Source organism: Filicampus tigris, chromosome 14 (assembly GCF_054856515.1).
Source record: "Filicampus tigris isolate MCC_2025a chromosome 14, RoL_Ftig_1.0, whole genome shotgun sequence".
NCBI lineage: Eukaryota > Metazoa > Chordata > Actinopteri > Syngnathiformes > Syngnathidae > Filicampus > Filicampus tigris.
In genome coordinates, this window is record NC_141230.1 from 9256173 (window position 1) to 9283959 (window position 27787).

Consider the following 27787-nt stretch of genomic DNA (forward strand, 5'->3'; position numbering starts at 1 on the left):
CGGTTGGGGTTATTGTATTTCAAACAAATCAATGACATGAGGATCTCAGCAGGAGAGACTTCCTTTTAAAATTGTTGTAAACAAACAATATCATCACTTTTATTTGACGGCTATTTTATTGAAAACATCCCAGCAAGACATTTTGAGTTGATTTTTTTTCAGTTGAACAAACAGCGTAGCACATGTTAACACAACCTCTGACAATAGTAAAAAGCATAATATCGGCAGAAAAAACAGCAAGATGCCGTAGGGCAAAGCTTTGAACCCGTAAGCTTGTGGTGTAAATCATTAGCTAAGAGTCAAGCTGACAATCTTGAGTTAAAACAAGCCAATTTTGACTTTATCTGCTTTGCATCTGTCGAGGATCCAGCTCTCCAACAGCTTAAAAACATCCAATTTGATCTGAAAGAAAAGCGGAAACAATTGGAAAACTTATGAATCGAAAGCTCAACAAATGACCACTGGTTATTACAATGCTGCGTTCTAGGCAACTTGGCAGAATTTCCTACATCAAACTTGGAAAAAGTTCCTTACAATGCCACTTCATCTAAGGTTTAGCCATCCAATATCTTGCAGTTAGTAGTAGGAGTCAGTAGTGTTTTTATAACCTCAAGCATCTACTATAGAACCTGACAATAAAGCCTTTCTGTTCTATTTTATTCACTCTTTCTTTCTTACAGTGGTAGTTTTTGTGCCCTATAAAGAAAGTTGAGCTGAGCGTGTAAAAAAAAAAAAAAAAAGACGTGCAAGTCTACGTACACACGGACCTGCATGTACTGTGAAACAGCGAATGGCTCATCAAATCAGATATGGTGCATTGAACGCTTCGCCGACACTTGGAATACTGGAGCGATTAGAAATATAATAAATCATGGTAACTTGATGTCATTCCAGGAGACAGCGAGTACCGGTATATTATCAAGAGTTTGATGCTATCAATGTTACTGCTGCGCATTAGACTAGCAACAACAAATTAGCGTGCTGTCGTACCCCAAATGCAGAAATGGTGCTTGCATTGCTTGCCGAGGGCCAAGCCAACATGCTAATCCCAACTTTGTCTACACATTATTTTTTATGTACCGTATTTAGAAAAATTATATTGTCTTGTTTCAATAAATTTCTACATGTGTAGATATGCTATATATTGCTACAATTAGGAAATACACATTTTAAACAAAATAAGCGGTCATTGAAATTCCATCTTGGCCACCTGCGGCCCCCGGGCCTTATTTTGCCGTGGTCTGGTTTTGATCCCTCAATGAATATATGGATGGAACCCTGAGTGCCTGGAGTTTGGATCAATCCATATACAGTTAACTGATACACCGCACAAAAATAACAAATAATAACAAACAACTAATATAATAATAAACAAGTGAAAAATCACTGAATAGTCCCAAAAGCAATAATTGAACCCTCTAGGTTCACAATGTAGTGCAATTTTGAGCCAACAGGTGGAGGCAGCTCACCTCAGGAATGTCCATCATCCTTCTGCATTTCTGGTCTCTCCAGTTCCAGTCCAGAACCAGAAAGCGCAATGCCTGTAAGCTTAAACCATCTTGAGAGAGAGAAAGAAAATAAATTACTTTAGTGTTGAATATTTATTAAAATGGTCAAAGGTGAGACAGTTACCTCTGTGAATAAGAGCACTTATCCTACAAGGTGTACCCACTCCTATGTGAACGACTCCCTTCTGCAGCTGCTTCACCTGCTCCTCAATCTTCGTAAAAGGCCAAAACACACAAACACGACTATTAATTATCACACTGAAATCATTCTAGAGCAAGGGTTGGGAAACCTAAAGCCCATGGGCCATACATTTGGGCCATTCGACTTGCATGCAATTATGCAACAGAGAAAGGTTTATAAAAGGAAAAAAAAACCTAATTAACTCATTCACTGCCAAGGACATATTTATTTGTCTTTTTACAGTCCAGCCATTCAATCACTGCAATTTATTCTTTTTTTTTTTTTTTTTTTTTTTCCAAAAGTTAGGGTAAAAGAGGGTCTCTGAAAATGTCTGGCAGTGAATGAGTTAGCCTACAAATGCTGGCTGCTGATATGAAAATGGTTTCCACCCGTGTTCTAGAACATTCAACAGCACTACAATGATAGCCAGTCTTTGTACAACCTTTATGTGTTTTGCAAAAAGCTTTACGGCCTTGGCTTCACCCTTGAATGTCGTCAGTTGCCTGGGAAAGAAATCCAAACAAATTTAACAATGCATTGGTTCATTTTACTTGAGAGTTGCTTCCATTATGGGATTCAAACAAATGAAACATCTTACTTTATGAGCTCGATGGCACGGAGGGCAGAGCTGCAGACGATGAGCAGGACCACTGATCTTTTTTCTGTGTGTTGCCTCTGAACTTTTGCCCATTTGGGACAAACTGATGAAGAAAAAAAAAAGAATCAAACAAGGTATTCATGGCCACAAGCCCTGCGGTGAATAGCAAAGAAAAAACAATGAGTAATTGAAGCCCACCTCCCTAAAATGTATTCAAATGTAGATACTCATATTTTAAACAGTATATTCTATATACAACAAGGTATGATGCCAAATTCACGATTACATCATCTTACAATACAGTACTACCCAATTGTCAATTAATAACGAGGCCACTGACCGTCTTTTTAATAGCCACTCAGCAGATTAAAAACACACATATACATGGTGAACTTAGCTCCCAGGCTAAACTTAGCTCCTCCGCGACATACAAACAACTTCTAACAGTTGCAATGCATCACTTCAACATACTGTTTTTCCTTGACACCATTACTACTTTCCTAATAGCCAGAACTTCGGCAACATCTTGTGGCATCTTAGAGGTTTATAAGAAGCAGCACAAAAAAATGCAGTTTAAAAAAAAATACCGGTAGTAACAATATTGAACTAAGTCTGTTTGTTAGTATCAAGCGAATTCCTGTTTAACCGAGGATGACTGAGATGCTTCCATTATGATTGACATTGCCATTAATGCCATAGTGACTCAAAACAGTGATGATAAATTCTCGTATCTGCACCTTTTACATTCTCATCAGAATGTAAAGAGTTGCCCATACATGCAGAAATTGGTTTTGCATCTACTCAACTCACCTTCACTTTATATACAGCACTTTAAACAACCATTACTGCATATCTACAGCATAAATCCTTCCACCACATCACCAGACGCTTCATTCACGTAAGAGGGAGGTGTTTAATAATAAACAGACACCTTCATTTTCCCAACAGGAAACAAACGGGCAGTAAGTGCAATTATCTCAATTTATTGACATGATCGTTCACAAACTGACATTAAAGATTTAACTGCTGAGCGGATTGCTCATCCAAACAGCAAGGATGTAAACAGTCTCTTAGATAAATTCTTACCATGTTGTAAACAAGTTCCCTCCACAGTGCTAAAGATGGTATTACATTATATTGTGTGTATGTTTGTTGAAATCTATGTGCAATATCATTTCAAGAATGATTACAAATGAAGGCCTCCCCTGTAATAGATCATTTGCAATTCACTTGGACACCATTTTTGGAAATTACCATGGCCTATAGAATGTGAAAACAGTCATGACAATGACACTCACTGTGCTTCAGATAGGATGAGAGGCTGTGTGTCAAGTCATTGCTGTTCAGGAAACAAGAATCTGGGAAAATGCCGGAGAAATATCAGATGGCAAACGAATGAAACTTGACGTTGGAATGCGCATTTGTGAGGACTCACCGTGCAATTTGAGCTCCTCTTGCTCAATCACGGAGCGCTTGTCTGAGAAGTACAGTGTGAGGAAGTTCTGAAGGTCTGCAGGACAGCCTGGTTTGGGCTCAGAGGCGGCCAACACATCTGTAATGGTCTTCTTCTTCCTCTGAAAATACAGTTGAAAGATGAAGAACCCCTGACCGTGGACATTAGCCATACTGGTTTGACCTACCTTTCTCTTTTTGGGTGATTCGGTTGACGTTTCCTTCTCGTTCTTCTGCTTCGGAATGTTTGAAGCCTGAGACAACACAGGTGTAATGCACTTGACAGCCAATTTGAAACATTTTCCTTAAACGGATGACTCAACTACTGACAGGAATAGGAATCCCTCTCAATTTTGTCACTTCTGCCAACTGAAAATGACTGTTTTCTGAAGCTGAGCCATGATTGGTCGTTATCTGAGCCCTGAGGGTCTGTGATGTCATTTTCAGTTTACAGAAAGTGACAAAATGGCCGCCCCCTGAGATGGCTAAAAATGGGTGGATTTTACTGTTTAACTCATATTCCATAAATTCAATATTAATCAGAATGCCATGTTTCAACCAGTGGGCCTGCATAGAACATATTCTTGAAAAAAATATCTTTGGGTTGACTCCCACTTTGGGCAAAGAACCTAGACACTATAAATAGCCTAAATAAATAAAATAAATCGTAGCCTTTGCAATTTGACAATTGCATTCTACACACATTGCCATGCCAATTTGAATTTGATTAAATGTTCAGCCCTACAAGTAATAGTTTGTGAAGCGGCGCAAGAAAAACGTCATCACACGGCACAAGAAGGCAAACTAAGTGGACACCACTCTTGTTACTGTTTTTCATTTGATCGTTTTATTTCATGCTTATGACCTCTAAGTGTTTTTCATACAAACACTTAAGTGTAAAATCGTTCTACCAATAGAGACCAAAAACACTCTAAGTGTTTAAAACCTATTATGTTGTAATACCTCTTCATTCTTTTTCTTCTTCTTTGCTGTCACCATGTTTTCCGTTAGCTTCTTCCGCTTCTCTGCTTTTTTTGGTACATTTGGTTTTTCTTTTATTGGTTTGTTCTTGCTTTTCTTCTTTTCAGCCGCCTCCTCCACCTCAGAATCATCTATTATATGTAGATGTTAAAAAACAAAAAGGGAGGAACAAAAGATGTTCAGATTAAAAATGTAATCTAAATCTATAAATTGTATGCAATAACATTGTTAAGCTACATGAGAGGGTGTTCGTATGAGAAACTGCTGTCATGATGATAGAATGCAGCTCTACAACCACAATAGTAAACATATTGTTAAATAAATCCCTCTCAACCAAAACCAGAGCTTTATTAGTCTTGTAAATGTCAGTTGTTATCACATCGCACTAAGAAATTGAAGAAGACGTGAACGAAAGAAAAGCAGGAGAGAAAAAGAAGTCAAGCCTTATAGTAAATTCACATCACACTCTTTCTGACCATAATTACAACCAAGCATAGGATGTATAAAAAACATCCATGTATCCTAATTAGAAGTCAGAGAAAACAGGAATTTGTATGGCACACTAAATGTCAACAAAAACACAGCATGATTATTTTAGTTATGTCATGCGATGACAAACAGAACATGAAACGGAACTTGTGCGAGGCACCAACATGGTCCATACATCTCACCTCACCTCCCAAGTATATGCAGAAATCTTGGTACGATAGTTAACACTTAACGGGTAAGTTACAATAAATTCAAGTTTGAGGTTAGCGACAATTTTAAGTTCAACTCCATTTATTGTTTATTTGATACTGTATCTCCCAGAAAGCATCAATCTAAAGAGCGCATTAATGTCTCTGGCACAATTCTTGTATTGGACCTCATTAGATTGTGCATGTGTACCTAATGTTGTGGCTGGATGAGTGAATATAAACTATCAGCGCACATCTGACTCCCATCTTTGTCCTCTTTTTACTCCATCCCGCTAATGGATTAGTACCATCTCATCTATCATCATCACCGCCTGCGCTTGTGTATTTCTTCGCCGGCCTCATTACTGTCAGAGGTCCACATAAGAAAATGACTAAAGATGAGCACAGGATTGTAGCTCACGATCACTTTTGGCTGTTTGTTTTCCATCGAGACACAGCTCCACCCCTTTTCCACTCCGTCATCACAGCCCGTCTCATCGAGTGTCATTAGTCCAGAAGTGCACTCCATTTACTGAACTGACTCCCCCCCATTCCTCTTCCATTGTTGGAGAAAGCCAACTAATTCCCCCACGACAGTGAGATTGACGTGAGGACACTCAGATGCCACACACTGAGGAGCGTGAAAAGTCACCAATAAAAGCATACGGTATATATCAGCATCAAATGGTGTACCTGCCTTGCACGTAAGTCTTTTTCCTTAATATTAATATTATCTTGGTTTGTGGATCACTCCACCGCCTTAATTCTGATTAATTTGATCTTTAGAGACATTTTGTATGCATTTCTTGTCATAGTTGTGCATTGACATTTAGCAGTTTAAGCTCAAAAGATTCAGAACAAATGTATATGTTTAAAATGTTGTGTTTCTGGAGCAATGTTGGATTAGTTGAGCAACATGCGATTCGCGAAATGGATGTTGACTATAGCGATATCGATATTGCAATTAACCTGCCAAAAGAAATGAAATTTTTATTAAATGAAAGTATTTTTTTTTGTCATGCTGCAAAATAAGCACGCTCAATGTGTTCTTAGCCAATTAATTCCCCTAGATAATGTTCAACTATTGGCTGGCCATGCGCATTTACGGTAAGTTTGCATCTGACTGGTCAAACTCAGATGAAAGCATACAGTTCCATACGAAAATGATTGCATGTCTTTGCGATATGCATATTGCATAGGCCATTATCAGTATATCAATATTTTTTCAATATATTGTGCAGTCCTATTACATATCACAACAATTTGATAAATAACTAGTTTTGAAATCAGAGGCCAGTAAAAACTGTTTGTTCAAATTGTATTACCGGTATAATTTTAAAAGGGGATTCCTGACAAAAAATGCTTAGAATATCGCAGCATTTTTATAAAAGGGAAGATAATTTGCAATTTTGATATTTTAGCAAGAATAATCGAGACACGTAATTACCTTTTGTGGGCTGCATAAAATGATGGGGTGGACCAGAGTTTGACACCAGTGAACTAGGGCATTTGACAACATTTCCTTCATCGACTATGTACAAATTTACGATTATTTGAAAAAAGATATATTCTTATATTAATCATGAAAGGAATTTGGAAAAACATCCTTTGTTGACACAGATGAAAATGAAAGATTATCTGAAAAAAAAAAAATATATTAGGACTGCACGATATTGGAAAAACATGCAATATCCAATATGTATGTTGGCTAAAACGATATGGATATTATCGCGATATTTAACATGTACCAAAAGAAAGGAAAAGAAAATGATTGCATGTCTTTGCAATATGCATACTGCATAGGCCATATCAATATTTTTTCATATATTGTGCAGCCCTAATTACTATGGATGGGTAGTCTACATTTCCCCAATTTTACATTACAATTCCCCAGTTTGCCCAGATAAATAACTGAGAATGCCCAGAAGTGGTCATTGTGACAGCGATCAATGTGAAATCACTTTGATTATCTACAACCACAGTTTTAGGTTCTATTATGAAATTGGTTGAAAAGCAAACTGTTAAACACACATAAAACTAGTACAGAAAACTAAAGCACAGAAACAAGAACTGCAAGACACTCAATCTCCAACAAGCCCCTCACCCTCTGAGCCCTAGGGTCAGATAACAGCAAATCAATAGAAGTCAATGGGAGTAGAGGAAGAAGACAAGACAGAAAATGGGTCCTGCCTTGTCATTTTTAACCGGCCCATCAATAGAGGTGACTGGTTTTAATGGGCAGTCAACGGCGCCAAATGGATACAATGACAACCGACTGTTTCCAGGAAATGAGCTTTTTTTGCGGGGAGGGGTGCGGGTATTCCAGACAAATTGCTTTCAGGCTTAAAGTGGTGTCATTGTACCTGCGCAATTAGTGGTGAGTACATGGGTTAGCAGGTTATAAGAGGAATAAGTACACACTTATCGTAATCATTAACCATTACTCATGCTACAAATAATGTTTGTAGGCTTTTCACTGTGTATTTCACATTCATGCTCTTTACACCAAGACCCAGCTAAAACTGACCAGATGTCATGGTAACCACCACAACATCATCCCTCCAAGGCATTGGGAGAAAGCAGTGAGAATTCTAGGAATACAGATGGCTCCTCGTCACAGACAAAGACAGATTTCAAACTGAATAATGCTTCTGTTGCTATGGTTGTTTGACATATGGAAGGCATAGGAGGGTCTGTTTGAGTGTCGGTTTCAATAATAATTGGATACTTTGGACTGTTCACCAGCCGTATTAAAGCACTCGGATTCTGTGGCTGCTCCTGCTTGTCTTGTGAGATGATTCATGAAGTGATACATTCATAAAAAGGTGGGGTCAGAGTCAGACATGGTTTGTATGAAGAAAAAAAAGATGATTCATGTTGACTTAACTATATTGTACTGCAGCCAGGACAGAGACTTGTGTAATGGTTTTCGTACATTGCAGTTAAGTTCTAATTTTGGTTCTAAGATGGTCCTCGTTGCCATCACCGAGGTGGAGTTTGAGAAATTGAGATTCTCAATAAGCCAAGATAGGCACAGGTCCTGGGGTCATGTTGAATCATGGGTGTCTGAGAGACTATTGAGGAATATTCCCTCCCAAATTCCAAATTGGACGACCACAGGCCAGTTCAAAGTTTGCAAAAATTTCTACATTCCTGTTTTTTTTCTGTCAAGATGGGGAGCAGAGTGTACAATGAGAAATAAAATGAACTTTTTTTTATTTTGGCAAATGGCTGCAATGACAGAAAGTGAAACATTTCAAGGGGTCTGAATACTTTCCGTACCCACTGTCTATCTCAGGGGCTTTCATGATAATTTTTGTGACAATACATCAGTATGGTAAGAATAAGCCTGCCACACAACGGTCGAAACCCAGCTCACGTTCCCTATTAGTGGGTGAACAATCCAACGCTTGGTGACTTCTGATTCACAATAATATTATGAGCTGACGTCAAAGCAAGAAAATGTGACCTTGTTATGAACGCTTGGCAACCATAAGACGCCTAGATGCCAATCTCTATTACAAAGGCTAAAAAAAAAAGCCTTAAGGACGAGGACGGACTGGGTTGGAGGATGATTATTTTTATGAATAAGGATGGGGGGTGATGACAGAAGGGTGCCCAGGTCGCAGGCGGAAGACGGATCGGCAAAATAGGGTAAAGTGCCCATCTCTGCTAAACACATTGCAGAGTTGCTCCTTTAGTCAGTAATCATCACTGATTTGATTAGTGATGTGGTGGCGAATAAGCTACATTTCGGACAGATATCAGTCTCACGAAAGGGATGATGAGAATAGACGGAGAAGCAATGCTAACCTAAGATTGACACGGCTAGCGCGTTAAACACCAAAATTAAGTGCCTGAATGATCGAGTACACTTTTCACAGACATCTGGCTGCAACCACATTAAAGCGAGGAACATCCAACTTTGAACAGTTGAATAGCAGGCAAATTAATAAGTGTCTGGACTATGGAGGGAAAAAAAATCATACACGCTAAACAGAACCAGAAATAAATTACCGTGTGATATGTGTACGTCAGCCAGCAGGAGTGGCCCATACGCTTAAAAGTACTGTATATTAATATAGTATATAATATTTATAATATCAGTAATTTCATTCGTTTTGACAAGAGTCCTGAGTTTTGAGTTTGACCTTTGAGGTCTGCATAATGTTCTCAAAATTATATTGCAGCATATATATACTTTGTTTTTTAAATGTTGCTTTGTTTCTAGACAAGAAAATCTACTGTGTTGCTATACACAATGATAATTTAAGAAATAAAAACTGTTTGTATAAAAAAGAAAACCAATTGTTCATTTGTCACATTGTTATATTTTTTACCGTTTACTGCTTGAGGTCCCTGAGATTAACCAGCAAAAACAAAAAAAGATCCACAAAATTAGAAATTTGCTCCTCAAATTCACTGAAAGTCACTGATTTGCAAAAAAGCTCCGCCAAGCAAAAAAAAAAAAATTGAGCCTTGTACTACCAATCAAAGGAAAGCTGTTTTCTATATTCAATTTAGGGAGAACAGCAATCTAGTCAGTTCAAATCTTATTTACATGTTGAATATGAATGAGAATCCACCAGCTCATCTGCCAGACATTGTGGAACTAGAATAGCTTGAAAAGGGGCATCCTTGGCATTCTCAACCAAAATTGTCTTGAAACACAATAAAAGGACATAAAAGATTATAAATGGGAAAAAATAGGTGTGGCATGGGACCTTTAAAGCCATGTTTCCAACAAGCATCTTGGTTCACTTTGATTCAGGTTCACCATTGATGGCGTTTACAAATTCCTATTCTATTTCACCAAGGATATGACGATTCTGTGTTGAACAATCAGTGAACAGCAGTTGCGTTTAGCTCCACCCGGATGATGCGTTTCTGGTGGCGTGTTTGTATCGGAGTCAATGTAATGATGCATTTGGAGCGGTGGGACGCGGAGCGAATCCGTCCATTCGCCGCGTATTATACAAGGCAACTATTTTTTCCATTCCGCCTTGTGGCAGCCAATCGGCATCGGGCATACTGCGGCAGCCAATCAGCATCAGGGATACTGCGGCAGCCAAATAGCATCGGGGATACTGCGTCACACACTGCCAAACAGCATCCTGTTCACTCGGCAGCTATTTTTATTTTTTTTTTACAGTTCTTGAACTTTACCAAGACAGCAAAGAATAAAAAAAATAAAAAAAAAAAAGAAAGCAATATTGTTAGCATTAGCATAGTGTGCCGGCCATTTGATTGTGATGTTGTGATGTTGAAAATTGCTGTCGTAGTCTACTACCAAGCGAAGGCCCTCCCCTCTCCGCTGTGAGCGAATGAGCGGCTGCAGCATTTCAGGTTTCAAATTTCCCGCGGTCAAACGCGAGAGCGAGTCAATCGACTCTGAACGCTTCATTCGCGTTAGGTGTGAACGTAGCATTAAAATCGCATTTAGCGAGTAGAGACAAGAGTGACTAGTTTTTGATTTTACATATATTGTTTTGATATTTTGTTTTAGCAACAATACTTGATAATGACCTATTTGATGAAACTCCAATTTAAAGTTAATTTAAGGCATCTTATCTTCTGATGAACTAATCTTCATTTGCACATGGTACATTGCTAAAACCTCAAGTGACAGCAATCATATGAATAACATTTCCAACTAAGTGATGCAATAATTGTGGAATCTGGCATCTTATGAGTGAGTGCAGGGAGTGTATGTGTGTGTGGAGAGAGAAAGAAAGACACAAAATAGCAAACAGTAGAATTTCACAACCGTCCGTCAAAGTACTCTTATTAGGGGGGAGAAAAAAAAAAAAAAAAAAAACTTCTCACAGGACAGTTTACATCAGCGCCTAAAAATGTTGAGCATATTTATTACATTATGGAACCGCCAAGCAGTCATTGTTTGGCTTTCCAACTCCATGCCTGCCATGTGATTTATGGACCTGGACAAACACAATAATGAATGGACCACCTACAGGCAAAAAAAAAAAAAAAACACAAAAAAGATTTGGAAAAATTCAAATTACATTTTATTTGTCTTGCAAGAGTAAACTATAAGTATTCTAAGAAATTCAGATTTAGTCATTATTGTGACAAAAAAAAAATTGTCACAATAAACTAAAGTGAGATTCGCCTCTTTCTTCTTGGTCGCAAGAATGTGAATAGAAAGAATGTTTGGTTCATGGACTAGAGGTAGAAAAAGAGCTAAACCCAACCAATGTAGTACAGCAGTACATTTTTTTTAAGGTGTGATCTTGACCAAATCCTCATTTACAGTACACAGTGAAAAGAAATTTTACTGGCAAATGAATTATACTGTATGCTGAAGACATTTGTGGCAACATGACGCTGTTTTGGCCTGTAACAAGCAATTGGTGGATATTTTTAACTGAAACTTGTCAGTCAATCAGAGAAGGGGGTTCCTCGAGTAGAATATGAAATGAAAAGATCGAGAAGAATGTTGAGAAATAATGAAATGATACCCATTTACTCTACTTTCAATGTGTTTTTTGGACCAAATTTTCTTTAGGCGATATCAAACAAAAACACCCCCCCCAAAAGGCAATTTTTTCCAACATCAAAGACTCTGTCATTGACTATCATATTTGGGAAATCTTGTCTTGCTAGTGTTTGGTCAATGGCCAAATCTGTTTATACTACCTTCAGTTATGTGACCCTTTCCCGTTAATTACACCATTCAAGCATTTGCTAATTGGATTGGATTTATGTTCAACTTTTCTACATTACCTTAGCCCTAAATAAGAGTCGGATGTCTCTTATTGGTGTATTTGTTCTGCACCAAAGTTTGATTACTGTGTTTACACTTGGTCCATAATTACCGTTACTAAACTCGATTCAATCATTTGCTAATTGGCTGGCTCACGGTTGAGTTAACAAAACCAGGGTTAATATAAAAGATAGTTGGATTTACCTAAGATTAAGGTTAATGCCGTTTTGCACTAAACCCAACCAACTGATCCAGAACCAACTGGATCATTTGGTCCACAACAGAGTCTCAGGAATGAGACTTTTTTTTCACCTGACCAGAAGTAGTAAACAGAAAAAATAAAATGGACCAAAGGGTACAATAACTAATCACATTAGGAGGTGGAGAAAACACACACTGGTTGATAACCTGAGACCTCAAACCTTGAGATGGAGCCGTATTAAGCAAAATTACAGTTCTCCCCAAGCAACCAATCTTAGTCCAGACTCCAGAGGTCATCTGCTTGGAACTATAGGTCATAAAATACGTCATGACCAGAAAACACAAGTTTTCTCTGGGACCATCGTTCATTGTATTATCTGCAAAACTGATAACACAGTCTGTATGTAACAGTGTTATGCCAAGAGCACTGCTGATGCTGTTTTATTAGGTTCTTGGACTTGGAAAGTAAAATGACAAAAACAAAAATAAAATAAATGTAGATTTCTCTTCCCCGTTTGAACCATTTGTCAACTCTTCTCTTAATCCAAGAAATGCATCACACTCGTGAAAGCAGTCTGCGAGTTCACTGGAACCAAGTGGATCCCAAGAAACACGACTTACAGTCTTGCATTCCCCCAATTCTAAACATCACCAAACATGGCAAGATCCCAGTTCCGATGACTAACAGGAAAGACAAGAGACGCAAGTGCGAGAAAAGACGTTTCAGCGGAGAACTTTCCCGCGACGACATGTTGTTCCTACTCAGTGTTCTGGAGGGAGAGCTTCAGGTGGGATAAACTTGTGAAATTTTTGGATTTAGTCAAATGTAGAACATGACTCGTGAGGCCAATAAAACACTCACAAAAACTGTAAACTTATTGTTGTGCTGTTCATCACGCCAGGCAAAAGATGAGGTCACCGCCGCGCTGAAAGCAGAGGGGACGGGCTCGGCTCTACTGAAGGCCCACTACGGTTTTGTTGGACTGGATGGGGCTCTACGGTCCCTGCATGGAGACTCACTGCGATGGCAACAACAGGACCACCTAGAGGATGTATTCAAAATAGCTACTGCTGAGGTACTAATAAGAAACCAGACACCATAGGGAGTCAGTAATCAAATGTAATGAGGTGAACCTAGCGCCATCTGACAAAAGCGGATTAATTACTGCTGCTTCACTGCACGTTGAGTAATTCTGTGCTGCCGGTGAAGCAATTATACTGTAATGATTTTGCAACCCCTCTGGATTGTTTTGGTTTCACTTGATTGAGAGAACGTTCCATCATGATCTTACTGAGACCATAGAAAATAAATACCCAAACTAATCCTAATCTTTCACAAATTCCATTCCTGAAAATTTTAACCGTATTGTGCGTTGCTTTGATTCTTTTTGCAGCTCATTAATTTCATACAGTCCCAGAAAAGGTCAAACAAGAGGATGGAGGAGCAGCTTCTTGAGGTATCAAACGCTCACAGAGATGCTGTTAGCAGAAATGAGGAGCAGCAGAGAAGACACAGGGATTTCTTTCAAAAGTATAAGTGTGTTACAGCGCTACTGGAGGAGGACCGAGAGAGGTTTGTCAGTGCATCACATTATGCAGTGGTTCATATTAATGCATAGGATTATAAAAAAAACAATGAATCTCAAAGTCTTTGCGGATTATGGTAGATCCCATTACATTTTATTAAGGTGAATGAATTTCATGTTAATATTAAGGATGAATACGATAATCAATTGATTTATCCATAAGAATTTGATTGTGTGCACTTGATTGGAGATTCATTGCATCATGTGAAGCAACTGAGGCAAAATGGGAGTACACTACTGAATGCAACCAGCACTGTATCAGTCTTAATGTTCTAAACAACAACACTTCTACATACACGTAGACCTTCACTAGGGCACAACACTGGCATGGAATCAGGAGTTCTACAAATTCAGAACACGATCCTACCACCACATTAAAAATAATATTTATAAAATAACAATAAATGAATTACCAGTTGTTACTTTTCCCCAAAGGACATATTGCTCTACTGCCAACAACCAGGAAGACAGATAAAAATATGACCTGACTTTTTTTTTTTTCCAGTTTTGTTCAATTTTGGTACCTGTCCCCATATGACTCACATTGTAGTAGTTTCAAATGATCATGGCAGCATAGCCAAAATGAATAAACAATTAAATCAAACAATAAATAGCATAACATTTTTGCATAATACTGTATACCATAAGAAAAACAACTACAGACTGCATCCCAACCTAATGTGACATACTTGCATTCTTGGCCTGAGTAAATATCCATCCTGTCTCTCTTGGTATGAAAGATGTACAGTAATTTAAGTGCTTCAGCACACTGTAGAAAAACATCTGGACTTTCTGACGTACATGAGAGCCCTTTTAGCCCAAGTTCATCCGAAACGCTCATCTAAAGTTCCTCCACTTGGACAGTCCATTGCCGCCTGGTCTTGGTTAGATCCCTAAGTATTTCCAAGTTCTACTTGCGCTTGTAAACAGATAAACGTGTAATTACAAGTACCATGTACTTTTGGCACCTGCCTGCCCCTTGGTCAGCCAGTACCTCTTCTGAAGCAAATGGGATAAAAATTGATGGTGTCTAGAACGTTTCCCTTTCCAAATAGCGACTACGTTCAGATGTGGCCTGTGGGTATGGCTAGGTCTGTTGGTAGGGATAGGCTGCCGGCGGGTATGGCTAAGTCTGGTGCAGCTATGCTATTTGAGGCCCATGCTGGCTCTAGTACCGCCAAAGTCCACTCTGTAATCTAATTATGGAGAGTTTTTGGAAGAGTAGCCTGCATTTGCTGGTAAGAGTGCAAACACTTAAAGTGATCCACCACAGGAGCACATTGCAATTTAAGACCAAAAATAATCAGACCACAAAAAACACTTTACTGCAACTCTGTACAAATACAAAACAGTCTAGATACCCTAAACAAACAAACATCATTTGAGTTTACATTGCCCTAATGATCGAGAATACAATTAAACCTAAATACTGGCCCTGAAGTATTACAATTTGGAACTTCTATCATTTTCTGGAAAACATAGGCCTCAAAAGTTGTACAAATACTCAAGAACTGTGTTATCAGGCATGAGGTCATATGAGATTTCTTGTCAGTTGGTAGTGATTTTTCTTTCTAGCCATTTTTTTCTTATACGATGCTCTAAATGATTACTCAATTTTTAAAAGATTGTCAATTAATTTGATAATCGATTAATTATGACACGTACCTATCCCTAGATGATGGACCCTCACCGCCCAAATGGTGTAACAATACTTTCTGAACTAATGACCAATATTTGTTTATCAATACTATATTGATCTTTAATTTCCTCTCATCTGACCCAATAAGTGAAAAGTGAAATACATGCTGAAAATGCGTTGAAGTCTTATGTCATTTGTCGATATACAACAAAGTGTGACTGCCTGTGTCTACTTTTGTAACCAATTGCACAAGCCTCTTCCAAATATGCACCACTGCTGCCAGTGTCAGTGATTAAATAAAAAAGGAGATTGGGCAATCCGTTAATAATGCCAGATGTTTACAATTGAGCGGATCTAAAGTTGCACAAATTTGAATTAAAGCACGATGTTGAGGGAAAATAATGCTCTGGGATCACAAGGTAGACCGACTGTCTTTAATTCATTTTGAAAACCTCTTCTGTGCTAGTTTGTACGCCGAACTGTTCAAAATGTCAAACATCAAACCCAACAAATATCTTCCAATCTGCTTCTGTTTCTTTTCAAAGGGTTTCTTCTAAAGAAAGAGACAATCGTCACAGCTTTTGTTTTTGCTTTTTTTTTTTTTTTTTAAGTTCCACCAGCACCCATGTGCAAAACAGATGACCCATGCTAGATGCGAACTATACAGTGAATTCAAGTTATTGCGTATCATCTCTTACGCTGTATTATGATCCCTGTTGCATGTCATGTGCATGTCGCAATGAAACAACGCGGTTGTTCCGGCCTCTTGCCATCACATTACGCACGTTGCATATGGTCATGGTCTGTCATTGGGCGACGGCATCCTCAACATTAAACATGTGTGCGCAACTCACAAAAGCCATACACACACTTGACTATCCACTTCAGTTCATGAACTGTAAACTTAACCCTTTCCTCCTTGAAAACCACAAAACTAATCACATAGGAAACGCATCTTACTTCCTTAAAAAATGGTCAGGGTTTTTTTTTTTAAACCCATCTGCAGAGAGTACCACTGCATTTATATTAGCAAATATTTTGGTGTTCAGATATCCTAATGCAAATTCTATTGAATAATAGAGTATTTGGATAAAAATTATATATCTTTGCTTGGTTAAAGGAATTTTAAACAAATTTCAATTTAATGATTGACCATCTGGTTTTCATTTTTGGTAATCAACATTTTTTACTTGAATTTGAATTTTAATCTGGTTTGTTAAAAAAATTATCAGTAGGAACTGTGACCATGTCAGGCTGTCAGCAAAAATGTACAGTCATTTTTGCCTGTTAACTGAGGTACTTGAATTATTCAAGGATTCGTTTAACCCCTAAATTGTATGAATGATTATGCAAGGAATGCTGATGTCGTTTGATTGGCTGACATAACGTTGCGTTGGAAATAAGCTGTACAGTTGTTGGCGGGGGATAAGGACTGAGCCCTGACGCAAATTATAATTACGTATATTAATAGTTTGATTAAAATTACACTTAAAAATTAATTTCTTGGAGATGATTTTATTGGGGAAAAAAACAGAAGTGTGTGTGAACAGTACATGCAGATGTGGTGAAGACTCATGATAACTTCCACTAACAACCCAGGCTAAATGTTGCTCCTCCCTGAAATATAACGACAGTCTCTCAATCAAGATGCTTCACTTCAACATAAATACTAGGGTTGCAACTAGGGATGCTCCAATCGATCAGGCACCGATCACGATCGGCCGATTTTCGTGATCGGAATATTCGATCAAAGCCTTTATATTTATTTTATTTCAAAACATCCTATCACCCTCAGCTCATGCTTGGCTGCCGCGAGATGAAATGGCAAAAAAGTTCATTTGTTTAATACGCGACGACGTCCCTCCGCCCAAAAGCATCACTCGCGCTGCCCTGCACGCAACCGCCCGCGCGAGCTACATTGACTCCAATTGAAACGCGCCGCCAGAAAGGCTCCTGTAGCGCAGCTGTGCCTCCGCTGCGAGCAGAGGTGAGGGACGCAACACAAGGCTGCGAAGCATGAGCTGCGGGTGATCGGATGTTTTGATCGTCAATAAAAGGCTTTGATCAAATATTCCGACCACCGCAGTTGGTGTGAACATAGCATTATCTGCTGTGTGTGTGCAGTTTGTGTCTTATAATACTGTATATGCTATTGAAAGGTACCTCGCGTGGGGAGCATGTCCAAAAGTTTCAACAACACCAACTTAATCCGACATTTGAAACTAGCAATTGGGAGACTATGGTGAGTTTATGAGGCTCACTGCATTGAATAAAGTCAAGGCGGACACAGCGCAGTATAAGTGGCATTATTGCCACAGAGAGACGCATTGTAGGTCACTTGTGGGCAACAGACCCACTATATCATTTTATAATTCACAAAAAGATTAACAGTGACTTTTTGCTTGTTGACAAATGCACAAGATGGTTTGTATATGCACAAGACAATAAAGTTCCTGAGTCATTTCAATTTAGGAACTCATTGAATAGTTTATTCAAGTGAAGCCTGCATGTGACTATTTTTTCTACTTTGATTATATTCTGAACCATGCAATGTTTAGGTGGCCTGTTATTTATTTGACTTTTTGCATAATTAAGTCTTTTGAGACTGCTGATTATTTTGATCTGTTAAAAACTGTGTTACTAAAAGCTGGTAAATTTAAGTTTTTTTTGACTGAGTAATTGTTGTACTGTATTGTGCCAGCAACGGTTTTGTATATATAGATTTTTGTCAAAATTACGGCAATAATATGGCTGTCTTTTTTTTTTTTTCAGATAATATTGCAGAATAGCAGTCACCATAAATAAACGGAAAAATATACAGATATTCCATGTGATCGGAATCTGTATTGGCCGATCTCACTCATTCATGATCAGTATCGGTATCGGTGTCATAAAACCTGATGGGAACATTCCTAGTTGCAACTAATGATTATTTAAATAAAACATATTAATCTGTCAATTATTTTGTCTATGAATAAATAAATTGGATCAAAAAAAAAAATCCATCCCTCTATTCAAAATCAGGAAATTATTTCAAATCGACAACGCAGAAACTGCAGAAACATATTATGATTCAGTTACTGGTTTGGTCCGTAACATGTCAGAAAATAGGCAAAAAAGTAGATCATTGTTTTCCAAAAGCAAATGTTTTGTTTTGATTCAACACAAACAATCAGTCTGCTTTCATGGATTACAGAAATTTAGAGATGTTGAGAAGCTGAAATTTGGAGCATTTGGATCATTTTAAATGAAAAAAAGTATCGAAGCAATTAGTCTACTATCGAAAATAATTATCAGTTAAATTGACAATTCAGTGTCATTTATTGTTGCACCTCTAATAAATACCTTGACTCCAATACTTGTTTATCTCATTAAAGCCTGAAGGCCCTCGTGAGACATCTCTCTAAAACCTACGGTCGTCTTTGGAGTCACCCTTGAAAACCTGACATTTTCGCCTCCTACAAAATAATTAATATCTCAGCCCCTGTAGCAGATAGAAACATAATTCAAAAAATATTTGAGAGCTTATACATGTGGCTTTCACACAGGCTTGAGTTTATTAATCTTTACCGTTTCAATCGAAGATGCACGTGAAGCACTATTATTAATTTTAAAAAATCAAGTGCTAATTACATGCTGTATCATCTTACAAAAACGATGAAATCGTCATTGTGTACGAACATATATCTTAACCATACATCACGTTTGGATGGTTTCACGGCTTTAAAGTCCGCGAGCGTGTCGTCTATATCACTGCCGTGACTTATAGCAGAGCTCTCGCGATCGACGGCGTCCGCCATTACTCCTCGAAAAAAATCCGGATATGCTCCGACAACTCACGCCACCGTCACATGTATATTCTGATGCCTTTCATTGGCTAAGAATCCGAGAATTGGATTAAAAAAAGGAAACGACACAGACGCTCTACCAGCTTTAAAGGGAGAAACAAGCAACAGCGCTCCCGGCTTTAGTGGTAGAAACGCGGTTATGCGCTCCCGTCCTTAATGGGTTATTTATGGATTTCGTGCCATCTCGTGGCATCCTTCGGAAAGAGGACTACAAAATAACGCAAATTCGTTTTCAGCAAATCGCTGGTAGTAACATGTTCGAAAAAACTGAAAAACAAATGGGTGAATTTTTAAATTGTGAACTGTGAATACGTAGGTGATTACCATAATTGTATCATGTTAATGTTGCCTACGTGTGTGCCTACAACATTGCTGTAGGACCATTCTGAGGTGTACTTTGTGGGTTGAGGTTTTGCATGCTTTTGATGTGATTTATTTTTTTTCCTCATGGATTGCTTTGTCCAAAAAATAAAACTCGCTATTTCCGGATGCTACAGTAATGGAGAAACATTGAAGCACTGTTTGGGAAAAAAAAAAGATATGGGTTTTGATGGAGCAGGATTTAACAGTTTTTGTGGTTCTTGTTTTGTGCTTTGTAAAAGTCACCGGCAGTATAGCGGAGGCAACAATTTGAGGATATACAGCACATAAGTTTGGCTGTGCCTCATTTGTCAGAGGGAGAAGCTAAAAAAACACAATTTTAGTAAAATTACACCCCTGGATGAAAATAGGACATTCGGTTGTCCTGGTACATGGGGCTGTATTACATATCATTCAACGCTTGAAGGCTTTCTTGGAAAGGTCTTTGCGGGATGGGCTCATGCTTGTAATTGAGGACGAGCGCTGCAGATGTCAGCTCTGCGATGGGAACGAGGACTTTGTGAACTCTGCAGTAAGAGTCGTGGGCGTGTGGATCGGAATGCGGAGGTCGCTTACCTTTCACAACAAGAGCAATGTTTAACCTTCAGCCTTTGCAAAATGCACTTAATCAACAATCAATTATACACAAATAACATAATTCTACCCAACGGCAACCTGTGTTGATCTAACAAGAAACACAGCTGGAATTTAACAATAGTGAGGTTTTATTTTAGATGTTACGTTTGCCATGGAGCCAAGTCAACGATGGAGCACATTAAATATAACTTAAATTACTACATTTTTATTATACATAAGTGGTGAGGATTTAACGGAAAGCATTCACAGGTGAAAAATTGGCTTTCTCGCATTCATTTTCACCACTTCGGCACGTTAATACCTAGACGCTTTATGATGTGGCAAACATGCTCCATAGTTAATGGAAGTTGTTCCAGAGCTTGTTTATCTGTTACTATTGGTAGTGGGAGATGATATAGCAAAACCGAATTTTTCCGTTTCTGGTTGTCTTCAGATGTGACTTATACAGGAAATGATGAAAGCATCACTGCTTATTGTCAATTCCCCCCCGCGCCTGAACACAAAGATGCACTGACGCTCGACAAACAACAGGATGCCGATGACGCCGCCAACTAAGCAAAACTGCGGTTAAACATTTTATAACTTCATCCAATAAAAAGCTGCGACTGGATGAAAGAGAGACGTATTAAGAGTTTTGGGTGAGGAAGAGAGAAAGAGCGAAAAAACATATGGATGTAATTGTGAACCGATGAAGTGATGATGTCATCTCACAGTCAGGTTATCAGGCCTAAAGCAAAAACGGCTAGGATGCAGCAAAAAAAAAAAAAAAAAAAAAAAAAAGCCGCTTCTTAAAACATATGTGAGAAACACACACACATACGCACGCACACACTTAGATGAACTACAGCTCTTTGGACATGCCAACACATTCTGTCCTTCCCATTAGCCTCTTTGGCATGGCTACACAATGAGCTCATGTGGAATGGGCTCAACTCCAGTAAAAACACACTAGCACTAACACACACAAAAAAATACAAACACACACACACACACACACCCCCACGGTCATATTTCCATCACTTCAAATGACATTACAAACTTTCCTGGAGACTTAACCCTAACTATAACCACTACATGCCATTGCAACAAATCTCTACTTTACAATTCACGTTGCCAAGACTCTCTTTGTCGCCAAAATGATAGCCTGCACAGTGTGTTAACAGATTTACGGTCCCACAGCATGAGGAATACCTGACACACACATATACACACACACACACACACAGCAGTCTAGGCTATAACCATATAAGGATCGGCCGGTGATGTAATGGGTGCCACTGGCTGCAAGAAAGAGTCCATGCGCAGAGCACTTCTCATAATGTTTGGTTTTCCGCATGGAATGTCCACATCACTGGGATCTCCGGGAAGGGAGAGGTGAAAGAGTTGTGGCCAACTAATCTCTGAGGATTTGTAGAGAGACACAGAACGGCAGGTAGGATTATTTGAAAGATCTGATTTGAAGAATTTGTGCTTGTGCTTAGATTGTCACTACGAGAGAACAGCTGCAGCTCATGAGACATACTTGTGAATTGGCTTCTTGCTATCTATCGTTCATTATTTACCATTATACACCACGATTATTTATACATGCATAATAGAAACTATTTATGACATAGCGGAAATGTTTTACAATGAAACTGGATTTGGGGAAAGGAGACCTAACAGTAAATTACTACAACACAAGTGAGACAAATCCTACCTGGACACACACTGGCAATAAAAATAAGAATAATATCCATTCCGCAGAAGTAGATCTTGCCTGGATCAGGCTCGTTAAAAGTCGCAGTTGGTCCGTAATCGTGTGTGACCCAACGGGAATGCATGTCTTTCGGAGCCGCGCGTCTATTCGCAAAGTATTTGCAGAGCACAGACGGGGGAATGATGGGATGTGGTGTTATGAGTACTGGAGGGTAAAGAAAATTCTTAATTAACAAACGCAACATGCCACGGGACCATCTGCTGCTCTTGTGAAAACTTCCTAAATCGCAGCGCCTAAGAGACCACATGGATGACAATATTTACACGCATGACACAGCAACATGTGTTAAGGTTTATAGGTCGACACAAAGGAGAGAACAAAATGTTCTATGTTCTCAAGTAAGGAGAGGAAAGTGATTCAATTCTCAATAGGATTTAAATAAATGTTTATGTTGGAAACAAACCATAAAGGGAAATCATTTGTGTTTATCAGCGATGGCCAAAAAGTGAGTAACTTTAAACATTACCTCATGTCCTTGGTGAATGAATACAGAGTTACCCTGTAAACCCATTCAAAAGCATTCTTGGGACATAACTAATTCTCCCTTTTTCCCACCCACTCTCCACAGACTGAAGCTCCTAATTGTAAAAGAACGACAATACCAGGAGTTAAAGGAGACTACCAGAGAGAGAGACATATCACTTCTTAAAGAGGAGCTAAATCGACTGAAGGCTTTTGCGCTCCTACTTGTAAAGGAATATCAGAGTTTGGAGAAGCTGTTGAAGGAGCACAGGCGCCATGTCAAAGAATTGAGCGCCATCGCTAAAAGTATTGACCAGGAGGCCAATACAGCTAAACAGAGACAGCAGCAAAATTCGATGCATCCTGAGGTGGAGCGACACAATTCATACACCAACGTCCACCGCTCCCTTCACGCTATGACAGCTCAAATCGCTGACGGGGCAGCTCAAAATCAGCCACTTAGACAGCAGCACTCAAGTGTTGGCCGTCAGACAGACGAGAAACGAGAAAGTTCTACAAGGGAGAAGGACAAGGAACTGCAGGATACCGGTGATCGAGAAGCTAGACAGCCGAGCTCGCTGTCCGAAGTGGAGGTACTGAGGAGAAGGGTGGTGGAGATGGAAGGGAAGGATGAGGAACTTATCCGCATGAGGGACCAGTGCCGGGATCTGGACTGCAGACTGGTGAGAGAGACGAAAAACTGTTCGAGCCTGAAGGTTGAGGTGAATAGGCTCAATGGGAGAATCAGTGAATTAGACCGCATAGAGGAGACTTTGGGCAAAAGCAAACTAGAGTGTTGTAATCTGCGGGACAGCTTGGAAAAAGAGAAAAATGTCAGCAAGATGCTCTCAGGTGAGGTGGACTCCTTGAAGGTGAAACTGAGAGAGCTGGAGATGAGTGAAGGCCAACTGGAGAAGAACGAGGCAGCAATTAGACATGACCTGGCTACACTCAGGTCCCTGACAGCCGCCTTGGCGGAGGACAGAAAGACTATGTCGGAGAGGCTGCAGGAAGCCGAGAAAAAAGTCGCCGGGTGGGGCAGCAAAAACCCAGCGGGGAGTTCTAGAGAAGAACCACGGAGCTCAAAGTCTGATGCGGAAGAAAAGATAACAGGTATGGCAAAGGAAAGGGACGAATTACATGCCAGACTTGCAGTGGAGCAGCAGAAAAACGTGGAGCTCGAGAGTAAAATGATCATTATGAGAAAGAGGTTACAGGTTTTGGAGAACAGGAGAGAAAAGGAAGAGAAGTACATGCAAGGCTCTAGCAACGCTAGTCCTCGCTGTCAAATGGAAGAGAACAAAGCCAAACAACTCACATGGGAGCTGGAGAGACTACAAAAAAGACTGCAGGACAAGGAGATGATGGAGAAAGAACTTCTGAAAGTAGAGGATGACTATGAGTCTCTGGAAAAGAGATTCAAAGAGGAACAGATAAAGTCCAAGTTGCTACTCAAGGAACTAGAAGTGGCCAAAAAGGAGCTTTCCGGATACAAGCAGGCAGAAAAGCAGGACGTCAACCAGGAACATCTTCTCCTTTGTCGTCTTCAGAAGGAGCAGGTCAAGTCCAGGCTGCTCGGGAGAGAGGTCAGTGGCCTAAAGGAACAACTCCAGCAGCTGATGGGCACAGAGGAATCTATCAGCAGGGTCCAGACAGATCACTCCATGCTGCAGGGTAAGTTGATGCAACAAGAAGCCAGGAACCGGGAACTAGCTCGAGAGATGAGGGACTTGAGTGGGGAACTTGACAGATACAGATGCTTAAAGAATCTCGGGCCAGGTGGGAATGAAGAGCATTATCGCCCCACCAAGGAAGTGCAAACCGAGCCAACGGCCAAATTGCCTACTGACTGCCAACTGCCCTCTATAATTAACACAACATTTGGCGAGAAACACGACGAGGAGGATCCAAACCACAATGTTGAAGTCATAGACAGCCGGGGCTCAACTCTCGTCAGCAACCTTAACAGCTTGAACAGTGCCAACAACATTGTGAGCCAAAACAGAGGCCATGCAGCCAACGGGGTAAATGTGCACCAAGCGGCTAATGGGGACGTGATGATGCTAACACACACACCAGGGCAGCCACTACAAATCAAGGTAACGCCTCATCACATTCTTAACACGGCCACCCTTGAGATCAGCAGCCCTACGGCGGATGCCTCCGCCTCTTACACCAGCACGGCCTTCATCCCATCCGGCGGAAACACACCAAACCAAAGAATCACCATCATCCAAAATAAGACGCCACCATCAAGTCCTGACCGCACCATCTCCCTGCTGAACGGGACACCCGTCTCTCGAATGATGAGTCCGAATTCATCTCGCTCGGTGACTCCAGACCTCCCGATCCAGATTTTGACAGTCAGGACTTGTTCGCCGGAACCGACCGACATCGGGAGCCAGGGCGCCTTCTGCAAAACTCCGGAGCGGCAGAACAGCTGGCACCACGTGTGCTCCAGCAGCCCCGACTCTAGCCCCAGCATAATCACCACAGAGGACAATAAGATCCACATCCACCTAGGGAACCCTTATCTCCCATCTCACGGCATTCCGCCGCCGGTCGGGCCGTACTACCTTCGGCATGAGCAGAAGACTCAAGTACTTGCAAATGGCTGCCATGTCAAAGGTGTTGGCAAGATTACCAGTAGTATTACCATATCTCCTGCCACATCCCCCGCCTCACAATCCCCTATGTAGCAGCGATTATTTTGATTAGTTCAAGAATGGGTGAATGTCTTTTACAAAATACATACTGTATTATGCCACCTTCCTTCGAGAGCATGCAATTTAATAAATCAATACTGTACATGTTTTTGTAATGACACACTATAGTTTGCTGAAATACACTTTACCACATATTTCTTATCCATAATAATACTTTGTACAACTGTTTCTATTTCCTGTATGAGAACGACATGAAACAACTGCAATACAATCTCATGTCTGTAAATATGTGGACATTTCTTTCACTTGCTAAACAGGCTAAATTGTCAGCATGCACTGTTACATAAATGGTTACTTCTTTGGTGGATCTTATAATAAAAATGGAAGAGCTGAGAAAAATGGTTGGCCAGGTTTGACTGTAAATTGATGGCTGAGAAAGTGACATTTTAGGCACAAATCATAAACAAGTAGGATTAAATATGTTTGAGACTGAGAGTTTAGGTGGATTTTAAAATTAATTGGTTAGTGAAAAGCATTTTTGTCAAGAACAATATTATGCAAAAGTACATTTGTTAATTCACAATATTGTGTACAAATGCAGCACAACACAATTGTAAAAAAGAAAAAAAGGAGTTCAGTAGTTTACCTCAAAAATTCAAACTCATATTTCATAGGTTCACTACAATGATTGTTATAATTTTTAAACAACACAGTTTGATGATTATAGCTTACCACTAACATAAATAAAAAAATTCACAAAATTAGAACATCACAGAAGAAATAATCAAGATATATATATATATATATATATATATATATATATATTAGTTCATAAAATAATTTTCAGGAGGCCAACTCCTGTGTTTAACGAATCTGTATAGTATATTACTTTCACTCTTTGAATATTACTTGAACTACTGAAATAAATGTATTTTATGGTATTCTAATTTGTTGACATGTACTGTATCTGTAAATTTTAAGTTTAGATCAACACAAATGGGGCATACCATTTATCAACTTTTAATTAAAAGTATGTATTGTGGAAGTGATAGCTTTGCATAAGTCATAAATTATAGTGTGTTTAACTTGTTGGTATGACAAAAAAAAAAACTTTTGCCTTGCATAACAACAAACTTGTGCTCAGGTTTAGTTTTTAGACACAATAAACAACTGTTTAACTCATTCACTGCCAATGGCATATTTTTCTCTTCGAATCGAGACATTCCCAGGTATGTAATTATATATTTTTGTACATTTTTTTTCACGTGGTAGTGTAAATGAGGGTCTGAAATGGTTGGCAGTGATTAAAGACGAATTTAATTATACGTTTTTAAAGGGCATATATTTTCTTATTGTCACAAATATTCCCTCCACCGAACATCTTTAAAAACCACAGGAGTGCATGGCTGCCCTCTGTCGACCAGAATGGTGAACTGCGCATGGCAAGCAACAGACACTGGAAAGTGCCGCGTTCCGACATACGATTAAGAATAAATCCTTAATATTACGAGATGTTTGGAAGGAAGCTAAATGTGCGAATACATCGACGGTAAAATACGATCTGTTTTTGGAGTCTAGCTTTTTAAACGCGTTATATGGGAATGCGCACGTGTGTTTACGTTTCTCACGTATTTTTACGTCCCCCACGTACAGGGAAGCTTTTCACACAAGTGTGGCTACGTCTTCATTTCTGTGGTAGCTAGGCTGTATTAATGTGTTCTGATTAGCATGTAAATAAGGACTACTTTTTCTGTTACCGGCAAGTTCTGAATGGCTAAAGCTAGTTTACAGTGAGCACCAGCATGCCTCCCGACAACTGCACAAGCGGCGTCGTAGAGGCACAGAAAACATGTAGACGCAGAGGATTTCGACAAATAGGACATCACATTACATTAAATTACATAAAATAATAATACTAAAATAAAAAGTAATATTTTACCTGATTTACAGTCATGCTGCCACCACTCGTCACCCAAATCGTCCCCCATTTTGCCCTATTACGTGTTTGGACAGATTATCCAATCAAATGTGCGAGCAGGCTGGGGGTAGGTTCACGAGCAAAACGTTACCAAAACAAAACAAAAAAGGAATAGCGGAAATAGCGTGGTTTAGAAATTGTGACAACACAACAAATGCCGCGAGTTTAACATAATCCGATTCAAACTCATAATCATATCTGCAAAACGCCTAAATTGTCTCCTATTTTCAACGACTTTGAACAGGCATCTAAAGGAAACGCTGAGAATGGCCGTTAACTGTGTGTTTACAAGCAGTGCGTTACTTATACACGTCACGTCGTTTAAAACGTGAATAACAGACCAAAACAATGCACTTTTTCTTTAGTATACATAAAAGCATCTGGAATTGCTTGATGATACAGTACAAGGCATCATTTTACTGACAAGAACTTTTTATTATCGTAATATTCTTCTTCTTGATCTGTTATTGCATTAAATAACGTTTATTTTTGTTATAATAGGAATAGACTAGGGCCTCATCTTTCATAAGCATCACATTCATGTATGTGCATTCAAAAAATAATTTGGAC

At 39.3% G+C, this 27787-nt stretch overlaps 3 protein-coding genes across 3 annotated transcripts; 2 read left to right on the forward strand and 1 right to left on the reverse strand.

Annotated features, from left to right (window-relative positions):
• Positions 1–63: 63 nt before the first annotated feature.
• Positions 64–27425, reverse strand: cmss1 (cms1 ribosomal small subunit homolog). Its single transcript, XM_086051249.1, has 10 exons — positions 27179–27425; positions 4703–4851; positions 3928–3993; positions 3723–3861; positions 3586–3645; positions 2288–2390; positions 2132–2192; positions 1633–1720; positions 1470–1558; positions 64–402 (listed from the first exon to the last, which is right to left on the reverse strand). The coding sequence occupies exons 1-10, from the start codon at positions 27225–27227 to the stop codon at positions 319–321; spliced, it is 888 nt and encodes a 295-aa protein (XP_085907375.1). The 5' UTR covers positions 27228–27425; the 3' UTR covers positions 64–318.
• LOC147136242 (filamin A-interacting protein 1-like) lies at positions 5956–20907 on the forward strand. The gene is made up of 5 exons (XM_086052104.1): positions 5956–6101; positions 12872–13110; positions 13225–13398; positions 13717–13903; positions 20786–20907. The coding sequence occupies exons 2-5, from the start codon at positions 12874–12876 to the stop codon at positions 20905–20907; spliced, it is 720 nt and encodes a 239-aa protein (XP_085908230.1). The 5' UTR covers positions 5956–6101; positions 12872–12873.
• Positions 21636–25640, forward strand: LOC147136243 (uncharacterized). The gene is made up of 2 exons (XM_086052615.1): positions 21636–21784; positions 22680–25640. Exon 2 carries the CDS (start codon positions 22930–22932, stop codon positions 25270–25272), a length of 2343 nt encoding a protein of 780 aa, XP_085908741.1. The 5' UTR covers positions 21636–21784; positions 22680–22929; the 3' UTR covers positions 25273–25640.
• Positions 27426–27787: the final 362 nt, after the last annotated feature.

What these genes read in the sequence shown, in the direction of transcription:
- cmss1 (XM_086051249.1), bottom strand. Translation starts at nt 27,227, where the DNA reads ATGGGGGACGATTTGGGTGACGAGTGGTGGCAGCATGACTGTAAATCA. An exon ending in CTCATCCTATCTGAAGCACA is followed by an intron (nt 2,391 to 3,585) that starts GTGAGTGTCATT and finishes TTTCTTCATCAG; the next exon opens with TTTGTCCCAAATGGGCAAAA. An exon ending in GGATGATGGACATTCCTGAG is followed by an intron (nt 403 to 1,469) that starts GTGAGCTGCCTC and finishes CTTTTCTTTCAG; the next exon opens with ATCAAATTGGATGTTTTTAA.
- LOC147136243 (XM_086052615.1), top strand. Translation starts at nt 22,930, where the DNA reads ATGCATCCTGAGGTGGAGCGACACAATTCATACACCAACGTCCACCGC.
- LOC147136242 (XM_086052104.1), top strand. Translation starts at nt 12,874, where the DNA reads ATGCATCACACTCGTGAAAGCAGTCTGCGAGTTCACTGGAACCAAGTG. An exon ending in TTCTGGAGGGAGAGCTTCAG is followed by an intron (nt 13,111 to 13,224) that starts GTGGGATAAACT and finishes TCATCACGCCAG; the next exon opens with GCAAAAGATGAGGTCACCGC. An exon ending in TCAAAATAGCTACTGCTGAG is followed by an intron (nt 13,399 to 13,716) that starts GTACTAATAAGA and finishes TTCTTTTTGCAG; the next exon opens with CTCATTAATTTCATACAGTC.